The sequence below is a fragment of the Anoplophora glabripennis genome, unplaced genomic scaffold (assembly GCF_000390285.2).
Source record: "Anoplophora glabripennis isolate ALB-LARVAE unplaced genomic scaffold, Agla_2.0 scaffold163, whole genome shotgun sequence".
Classification (NCBI taxonomy): Eukaryota; Metazoa; Arthropoda; class Insecta; order Coleoptera; family Cerambycidae; genus Anoplophora; species Anoplophora glabripennis.
In genome coordinates, this window is record NW_019416302.1 from 950,937 (window position 1) to 961,706 (window position 10,770).

Sequence of the window (10,770 nt, forward strand, 5' to 3'; positions counted from 1 at the left end):
GGTAAAAAGTTCTAACTACAGCACCCTAAAAATTAATTTAAATAGTCAAATAGTGAGATATATGTCACTTGACTTTGTACAAATATACTTTTAATAAGTCACTACTAGATGCAGAATGATTAGAGAGCAGTGACTTCTGGTTTACAGCAACACTCGTCTCGAAAATCATGTGGACAATTGATTTTGAGATTTTCTGCTAGATGTAGATAACAAGATTGATGGTATTTGCGAAATTCACCACTGCATAGGGTCGGCAAGGTGAGAAAGTGGTTTTCAACATTTTTGTAAGATCATTTCAAAATTTGTGTGAAAAAACTGCTTTATTTAATTGTACCTTATTCAATATAAAAAGTTAAAAGTTTATAGGTGATAATACAAGATGTCCCGTGTTTAGAACAACCAAGAAAAATGGTACTTTGTCTTATAAATCCACTTTGATATTAACTGTCTTCGAGAAACAGCGTGTTAAGAGTCCACAAAAAATTTAATTTGTGCAAATATCCTCTGAAATAATACAAATATTTAGACTTTTTTTGCACTTCGATGGACGGGAATTCACACTTGCTTGTGCATCAATTGGGGCCCCCCAAAGACTTCATGCTTTATTGTTAGCAAATCACACTGGTACATTTGCATTTAAGAAGACTCTCTATGCTTCAATAGGTGACATGTGATATTGCTCTTGTATTTCGTTTCGAAATCACAGTCATTACACCTGTACATTTGAACCTGTGAAGGATCTTTATGTTTCAGTTGATGCTTTTTGATACCACTCTTTGATTTACTTGCGTAATCGCAGTTGTTACACCTGTACATTTGAATCTGCGAAGGATCTTTATGTACCAGCTGGTGTCGTCTCAGATAATTTCTGTACTCAGTTTTGTAATTGCAGTTGTTACACCTGTACATTTGAACCTGCGAAGGATCTTTATGTTTCAGTTGGTGCCGTTTGATATACTTCCTATATTTGGTTTCAAAATCGCAGTCGTTACACCTGTACATTTGAAGCTGCGAAGGATCTTTATGTTTCAGTTGGTGCTGCTTGATATAGCTCTTGTATTTAGTTTCGTAACTACAGTCGTTACACTTGTACATTTCAACCTGAGAAGGATGCTTATGTTTCAGTTGGTGTCGTTCCATACAATATCTGTACTCAGTTTTGTAATTGCAGTCATTACACATGTACATTTGAACCTGTGAAGGATCTTTATGTTTCAGTAGGTGCCGTTTGATATCCGTCTTGTGCCTAGTTTCATAAACGCAGTCATTACACTTGTATGTTTGGACCTGCGAATGATCTTTATGTTTCAGTTGGTGCTTTTTGATATCACCTTTGTATTTACTTTCATAATCGCAGTCGTTACATCTGTACATTTGAACCTCTGAAGGATTTTTATGCTTCAGTTGGTGCTGTTTGATATAATTCTTGTATTTACTTGTGTAACTGCAGCTGTTACATCTGTACATTTGAATCTGAGAAGGATCTTTATGCTTCAGTTGGTGCACTTTGAAAGTATTCTTGTATTTCGTTTCAAAATCACAGTTACCGCACTTGTACATTTGAACTTGAGAAGGATCTTTATGTTTCAGTTGGTGCGGTTTGATATAGCTCTTGTGTTTTGTTTCATAATCGCAGTCTTTACACTTGTACATCTGGACCTTCGAAGGATCTTTATGCCCCAACAATAGGTGCCTCCGAAATGATTTCTTATTGTCAGCTTCATACTCACATGTTTCACATTTATATGCTTCTAAATCTTTCTCATGTCTCAAACAGTGTGCCGTAAACCGGATCTTACTTCCAGTTTCGTAAATACACTTATCACATTTGTACAATACTTTGTGCTCTTGCTTGGTTTTCGTTTCTGATCCATTCTCATGTTTACATCCATCTACTACATCTTTACAGTCAGTATTCTCGGATGGTTCATTATCGGAGCTCTGCAGTAACGCGTCGCTGAAAAAAATTGCATGTACAGGTTATTTTTAGAAGCAAGGTTCTAATTTTAAGGAGTGATTTCAAATGAAATTATAAGTTGCTGGATACCGTAAGGCATTATTTCATTTTTATTATCGTGTAAATAAAGTTTTGATTACGTCAGATTTGTATCATAAATAAATATGTGAAAACTCACAGAAACACGAAAAATAAAAATAAAACAGTAAAAATTGAAAGGAATAAAATAACTGAAATTATAAGGTTACCTGCACTCGGCAAACAATTACTAAAATTAAGTGACTTTTTTCCTGGTTGTCAAGTTTGACGTTTAAATTCATAGCCATCTTTTGAACTTTCGATGATTTTAAATAATAGCTACAATGCTTATTAGTTATTCGTGTTTTTGTTGGAAACGATAAAACTTTTGAAAACTAACAAGATTAAGAAAAGTTTTAGAATTAAATTCCCCATAAAATAGTTATAATTTTTTAAGCACGCCAACGGGTGAAAAATTCTCAGATCATACCTATCAACTTTTTAAAATGCTTCAATTGAACTCTACTTACTGCTTTTAAATTAAAGTTAAAATAGTCTTCTCTTACCTCCTTTCCTCATCTTCCAATTTTATGTCGACACATTCAGTTTTTATTAACGATTCCATTTCATTATTAACGAATTCTTCATCCCGGTTTTCAGTCTTAACGAATAAATCAGATAGTGATGTTTCTTTTCGGTCTTCTGTGGCTGAACTATCTACTTCCAGGCAATTTTTTAGGAAACTGTATTGAGTGCGTAAGCAATGAAAGCATTCATTACATACAACACGATCTTTGTTTGTACTTATATTCTACAAATATGTTTCATTAAATTGCGATAAATGCAAGTATTTAATATTGTTCATACCATTTTGGGAGTCAATTTCTGAATAGCTTCGTGTTCCTCTTCACGTATGCAAGTAAACTTACTTTTTACCGGAAGCGTACACAATCGACATATTTTCTGACTGTCTGAAATATCCATCAACTCGCTTCTCTCTTCCTTCATGTCAAACTGTAACTTTTTCGCAATACGTATATGAAATAAGTGTGTTACCAGTTTTCAGACATGTTGACTTAAATTCCGATGCTGCATGTAAGTTTATTTTGCAAGTATTACATATAACCTTTGCTCTCACTATCAAATTTCTGAAATTTATGCAATTTTAACGAAACAGAAATAAAACAACATTGGCAGAAGTCGCTAATGGTTGGTTTATAAAAAAGAATCAGTCTTAATTTAGCCGTAACTTAACCTTAATCTTAGTTCTAAAAAGTTAAATGTACAAAATGTAATGTATAGAATTAGGGCAAGGTTAAGATTTTTATAAACCAATACATTTAACTTTTTAGGGCTAAGATTAAGGTTCAGTTACGGTTAAGTTAGGACTAATCCTTTTTTATAAACCAACCATATACGTGTTAGGATTGTTGACACCTAAACCAATTGGCTACTAGAAATTAATATCGTTCGTAGACTTACCAATTTCAGCAAATGAACGTCACAAATACCTCAGTAACGTTCTTTATTACTTCAAAACTTTTACAATACAATTTTCTTTGAAATGTAAACAGAAAAATAATAAAAATAACAAACCATGACTTGATTGGTTAATCCTAATGAATTCTTCTTCTTCTTTTACTTACCTTTGTCCATGGGACATTACGCTAAAGATAATTTCAATTTGACTAAATGGGTATTTTGGTTCCGACAGAAAACAGTGCCATTACCAAATTAGTAGATGATTCCATTGATAAGAACATCTAAGCCAGGGGTCGGCAACTGGCGTACCGCGGAAGATAAAATACTGGACCGCCAAAAATAAAGTATAAATTACTGAAACAGATTATTTAAAAAATATTTTTTACGTTTAAGTGCCACCCTTATCATTTTTTCTAATCCTTTATAATTGTGTGACTGATTTCAGTTCTTAATAGTTTAGTAAGCGGATTAAATTTGAGTCCAAATTAAAATAAAAAATTAGTTTGATTTTTTTTTCTGGACCTCGTTAAAAATTTTCAAAAGTATCCGGTGAATCTCTAGCCATGGAATAATGGCGCGGACCCCACCTAAAATTACTTGCCGACCCCTGATCTAAGCCAACACATAGGACCTATAATCGTCTACAATAGAAAATATAGTTAGTACTATATTTTCTATGTCGTCTACAGACTGAGTTACACTGAACATTGATCTATCTTTGTCTACTGCACTTATAATACTTAGTGACTTATAGAAATGCTTTTTTAGTAGGTGTAAACGGACGTACATAGCACTTGATTTAGCCCTAAGTCCTAACTTATGCGATGGCATTATTTTATAGATAGAAAACACTTAAAATTTAAAAACAAAATGTTGCTGAAATATTTTTTAAAACAAAATATACGTTTCATAGTATTTTACTTCGTTTTGAAAACCGGTATTAGAATTAAAATCGGATCATTTTTAACGCAAGCAGACTCCCGGTAAAAAAATGCATAAAAAATTTGAAACTGCAATTGCGCAAAAACTAATGGTCCGACAGTGCCTGCCTTTTGCACACCTAAAGTTGATATAATTATCTACTTCTGTGCCAAATTTTAGCTCTTAATCTTCATAAATGACAAAGTTATGAATTTTTGAAGAAAATGTCGAATTTTCCGGTTTTTCCAGATTTTCTCCGGTTCTGATCAACTGATCGAAGCGCTCGACCTCTCATTTTCTTCGAAATTTAATTTCCTACAACTTTCCCATTTACGGAATTGAGATTGCTCTAGTAATTTTGGTTTTATAAGCAAAAAAACTAAAAAAACCGCAATTTTTGCACTAAAATGTTAATAACAAATTAATTAATGAGAGTTGCGAGTCGAAAATACATCAGATTATATCTACGGACCACCTTTTAAATGATGGCACAGGTGGTATGCTGTCAGTATTTTTGTCAAGATATGCCTTTTTTTCGCTCTATTGATGGGCCTGATATAGTCATTAGCGCCTACTGGGATGGAGAAATGACATGTAGCTTTTGTTGTTCTTACGGGCACCATATCGTATTTTCTCATTTTTTAATTAAGCATATTTTTTCGGTTACGACGATGAGTCATCTGATATGGTTTGCATTTTAATCAATTTTTACAATGTCACAGCTTAGACAATTTAAAATGCAATTTTCACATAAAGATATGCTTCAAATTTACTTATTTAATTAATTTGAAGAATATCTTAATTTGTTTCATGTGCGTTTTCAGTCAAACTTCGGATAAATTCATGGGCGTAGCTACAATTCTTGCTTGGGGGCCAGATGTGCAACCTGCAAGCTTTATGGAGGCCTCTAAAAATAAAAAAAGTTCTCTCAATCAACAACTTACCGATATAAAATTTCTAAACGATTTCATATTTGATTCTAAAAAAAAAATAAGTCAGGCAGCCACCAACTTACGAAAAAGATAATATTACATCTTTTTTTCTGGAGTGGGCCCCTACCCCCCCCCCCTTCTAGCTACGCCCATAAATTTTTAAAATGCAATTTTTTCTTCATTTATGCTTAATTTATCTTACTTTGAATTTCCATTTTCAAAATTTCAAAACATGTTTATTAAAACATTATTTCCATGTTCTTTCGTTTCCAAATAAATATTTTTTAAATTATAAACAGTATGTGTGCGGGCGTATAGTATATTTCAAATTCTTTCTGTTCACTAATCATGCATTTGTTTCAGTGAACGCTATTTGATAACCACCGAAAATTAAACTAAATATTTATTGATATGCTTCATACTATTGCCTTTTTCTTCTTGGAAACCAAGGCTTATTATTAAATAAAATAGGTTTCAAATAAAAAAGTGGTGCATGTTTATTTTAAATTAGACTTTTTTATTAACATATTCTACGCAGTAAACGATATCGTTTAAAATATGCGTACACACTTAATATAACTTGTCGAAGCTATAAACCATTTGTCAATAGGCAAATGTTAATCCAAAATCACTTGTCGGCTTTTGTTTGGATAAGTTTTTTAAAGCAGGCATTACGTTTTACTTCATATACATATATTTACAATCAGTGTCATATTTACACTATATTTTCACTTCAATGAGCAGTTTTTGTGCATCAATTGCGGTCTCTTCAAAGACTCCTCCCGCTTTGTTATTGGCAAATCACATCCACACATTTTGCTTTTAAGAAGGATCTCCCCACCTTGACATGTGACATTTGATACTGTTATTTGTTGCTCTTGTACATTTAAACTTGTAAAGGATCTTTATGTTTCAGGTGATGTTTTTTGATATTACCTTTGTACTTAGTTTCATGATCGCAGACGTTACACTTGTACATTTGAGCCTGAGCACGGTCTTCATGTTTCACTTGGTGCTTTTTGATATTACATTTGTATTTAGTTTTGTAATTGCAGTCGTTACACTTGTACATTTCAACCTGTGAAGAATCTTTATGTTTCAGTTGGTGCCGTTTGATGTTCTTCATGTGTTTAGCTTTGTAGCCACAGTTGTTACACTTGTACATTTGAACCTGTGAAGAATCTTTATGTTTGATTTGGTGCTGTTGGATATTCTTCTTGTATCTACTTTCAAAATTGCAGTCGTTACACTTGTACATTTGAATCTCCGAAGGATCTTTATGTTTCAGTTGGTGTGATCTGATATGTCTCCGGTATTTAGTTTTGAAATCGCAATCGTTACACTTGTACAGTTGAACCTGCGAAGGGTCTTTATGTTTCAATTGGTGTTGTTTGAGATAACTCCTATATTTGGTTTTGTAATTGCAGTCGTTACACTCATACATTTCAACTTTATGTTCCAGTTCGTGCTGTGTGATATCATTCCTGTAAGCATCGTTATGTGGTAACGTGTTGTATTTGGTTTCATAAACATAAGTATTATATTTGTATCCATCCTCTTCTGCGTCTTTACAGTCACTCCTCTCGTATAGTCCCTCATTGCAACTCTGTGGTAGAACTTCACTGAAAAAAAATTCAAGTACAAGGTATTTTTCAAAGCGAAGTTTTAATTTTAAGGGGTTACAGGTGATGTCAAAATGCAATCATAAATTTCTGAACTCCACCGGGCATTATTTCATTTTTAATATCACATAAATCAAATTTTTCATATGAAGTCAGAGTTGTATCGACAATTAACAAAATAATTAATAATGTGATCTATACAGAAGTACTAGTATAATAAATTTCATTTAAATCTGACAAAGGGGTTTGAAGTTACATGGAAGAATAAATACAATTAAGCTATACGCAATTATTTAGTATATGACAGGAAAATCGCTTTCAAATTGTCCGATAGAGATTCAAAAAATAATATGAGTTTGATACATAAATTATATTCGAAATATGCTTCGTTAAGGAAATACAAGGTGTTCATGATTGGTTTAAAAAAATCATATTTATTAATTGTTGTCAAACGGCTAAAGATATTTCAATGAAATTTTGTAGACGTTAACTACCATCAAGATAGCACGTTCTGCAACGAAAAACATTATTTTTAATATTGCCAGTGGCGTGCCTAGTAGCACCTTACTGGATATTTCTAAAGAAAATATTGGTATCCCACTGCTTTTACATAAAATAAAAATCAGTTTTGGATTCTTCATTCATTTTGGAATAAAAAAAACCTCTTTCGATTTTTCTGTTATCAATGTTACTGAGTATGCGCATTAAAGATAATTTCACGTAAGCAAAGTAGCCTCACAACAGGATATCATTGATGAAAAGTTTGGTTATGGTTAAGAGTATGTCTATAATAAACCAAGAAAAACAATAGCAATACTTGGTAGAATTAGAAAATTAAACAAAAGATGAGAAAATACGCTAATGATGACAGCGATAACATATCAACAAGAGCTCACCTACGTATGAGGCTATTCTTTCCGAGTATGCGCATTAGGGATAACACGGCTAATGTTAAATTTTTACTTTATTTAAACTTAGGAATATTCTTTTAAATCATTTTTTGTAAGTTTGAAACACATTAGTATATCTATTTCTTGTAAAAATAAATTCGTTTGAAGTTGTTTATTTTTATATTACTTGTTTTTTTTTATTTCCTATGCCACAGAAATACCCATTCAAATAAAAAGAAAATTGTATTAAATATTTTTTACTGTTTTTTTATTGTGCTTTGTATATGATTTTATATTATATTTTTTTACACAAAATAAAATGTTAATATCTTTTGTTTAAATTGGACACTATTCAAATTTAACATCTCAATTTGTCGGAAGAAATCCCAATTTGTTGACTTCATCTCAAGTAATTATAAAGAACAGTTGGCAACACTATAAACTCAACTGATTTACTTTTCATCACTTCCATTGACCTCCAAATCCCAATAGATTTGACGAGCAATGGAATGGGAACATATTGTTTAACAAAATTCTAAATACAATACATAGGTAATTAATTTGGAACAGTAATTGGTTGCTTCAACTTGGATAGTATATCCCCATTTACATAAGTTAATACGCTGTCATAGTATAAGGACATATTTGTACAATAATGTATAATTCTTTTCAGAATGAAGACCAGCAATTGTGCCATTTTTTTAAATTAATGTTATAATAGTCTTCTCTTACCTCATGTCATCTTCCGATTTTATGTCAACACATTCGGTTTTTATCGATATTTCCATCTTGTTAAAATCGAATTTCTCATCCAGCTTGTCAGTCTTAATGAATAAATCAGATAGTGACGTCTCTTTTCGACCTTCCATGACTGAACTATCTACTTCTAAGCAATTTTTTGGGAAGTTGTGAGTGGACGAGGAATCAGAGCATTCCTTACATACAACAGTATCTTTGATGCTGATTATATCCTGCAAATTGGTTCATGAAATTGCAAAAACTATAATATCGTTCATACCACTTCAGGAGTCAATTTCTGAATAGCTTCCAGTTCCTCTTCGTACATGCATTTAGATTCACATTTCACTGGGTGTGTACAAAATCGACACATTTTCTGACTGTCTGAAATATCCTTCAACTCGCTTTTCTCTTCCTTCATGTCGAGCTGTAACACTTTTTCGCAATCCACATAAGAAATAATTGTATTATCAGTGTTTAGTAAAGTTGACGAATTCCGATGCTGGTCGAAACATTGTTTCTGTGATCTGTGGTCGAAACTAATATCTTTCACAAACTTACAACTTTTAGCAAAAGAACATAGGGAATATCTCTAGTAATGTCCTTTAATACTTCAAAACTTTTAACTGTATGGTTTTAAGACAAAACGTGCACGAAATTTCTTAAACATATTACAATTATTTTCTTTGAAATGTCAATGTCAATATCAAATCCTAACTTGATTAGTTAGCCTGAATTGATTCGTCTTCTTCTTCTGATAGTACTCCATTGGACACTACGTAACATTGCACTCAAAGGTGTTTTCGGTTTGACAAAGATAGTGAGAGTAGCCATTAGCAGCGGTTGAAAAAAGATCACTGACTGGGAGCGTTTCCGAACAGTAATGCAAGGAAACATGGCGCTCCCAGTCATCGAAACCACCCATGATCTGGAGGCGGCAATCCTCTCCCTTGAGACTGACATTAAAAACGCCCTGACTCAGACTACGACGGAGACTATTGTCCCCCGACTGACAAACCCCCGGGGCACCCTCCCCGATGACATAAAAAACTTAATACGTGACAGACGACGTGCGAAACGGCTTGCCACCCGCACCCGACTCCCCCGACACAGACATGACTTAAACGTACTTAACAGACGGGTGAAGGCGGCTCTGGATGAACTGGCCCAGGATAACTGGGCTAGGCACCTGGAGTCGCTGGATCCACAAGACAACAGCCTCTGGAAAACGCAGAGGGCCCTGCGACAGACCGCTCGCCGTAAAATTCCTCCAATCCACGGTAGTGTGGGGGTGGTTTACACGAACCAGGAAAAGGCCGAGGCTTTCGCCGATAGCCTGGAACTGCAGTGTAGACTGCCTCAGCTGCCCGACGAAGACGAGGAATTCGAGATAGTGGCTGAGCGCGCGGCCCGACGCGTCGACAGAGAGCCAGACAATGACATAATCCCCCCCGCAACACCTGACGAACTAAGACTGACAATACGCAGACTTAAAAACAGAAAAGCCCCCGGACCCGACAATATACATAACACGACACTTAAACGACTACCACACAAGGGCCTCATGGCCCTACTAAACATAACAAACGCGACACTCAGACTAAGACACTTCCCTACCCGCTGGAAAACAGCAAACATAATCCTTATCCCAAAACCCAACAAAGATCACACCATCCCATCCAACTACCGGCCCATTAGCCTGCTCCCGGCTATGAGCAAAGTGGTAGAAAAAATTATCCTAACCCGTCTAAGAACCCACTCCCAAGAACTGCAAGTCATTCCAGACGAGCAGTTCGCCTTCCGACCCAATCACTCCACTGAACTCCAAATCCTTCGCCTTACCGAGCACATCACGGCGGCCTTCAACAGGGGACAGTACACTGGTGCTGTCTTCCTGGACGTCGCAAAGGCCTTCGATACGGTTTGGCATGAAGGCCTACTGATGAAAATGCTCACCAACCAATATCCCATATCCTTTACCAAACTCATAAAATCCTACCTACACCACCGAAAATTCCGCATCCAAATCCAAGATTCCCTTTCCACCACCCGTCCCATGGAGGCCGGTGTCCCCCAGGGCACCGTCCTGTCCCCACACCTATACACCATTTACAACTCCGACATCCCACATCCCCCCAACACCAACATATACTTATACGCCGACGACCTGACAATCACATCCCAATCCGTAGATCCTAGATATTCCGTCT

General features: G+C 34.9%; 1 protein-coding gene across 1 annotated transcript; it reads right to left on the reverse strand.

The window, feature by feature from the left end:
• Positions 1-321: 321 nt before the first annotated feature.
• On the reverse strand, positions 322-9,237 carry LOC108903506 (zinc finger protein 845-like). The gene is made up of 6 exons (XM_023454001.1): positions 8,844-9,237; positions 8,555-8,793; positions 6,203-6,932; positions 2,843-3,016; positions 2,542-2,786; positions 322-1,957 (listed from the first exon to the last, which is right to left on the reverse strand). Exons 1-6 carry the CDS (start codon positions 8,979-8,981, stop codon positions 637-639), a joined length of 2,847 nt encoding a protein of 948 aa, XP_023309769.1. The 5' UTR covers positions 8,982-9,237; the 3' UTR covers positions 322-636.
• Between the last annotated feature and the right edge of the window lie 1,533 nt (positions 9,238-10,770).

Excerpts from the sequence above, each read along its gene's own strand:
- LOC108903506 (XM_023454001.1), bottom strand. The coding sequence starts at position 8,981 with ATGAAGGAAGAGAAAAGCGAGTTGAAGGATATTTCAGACAGTCAGAAA. Across the intron at positions 8,794-8,843 it reads TTCAGAAATTGACTCCTGAA|GATATAATCAGCATCAAAGA; the intron begins GTGGTATGAACG and ends ACCAATTTGCAG. Across the intron at positions 6,933-8,554 it reads AAATCGGAAGATGACATGAG|TGAAGTTCTACCACAGAGTT; the intron begins GTAAGAGAAGAC and ends ATTTTTTTTCAG.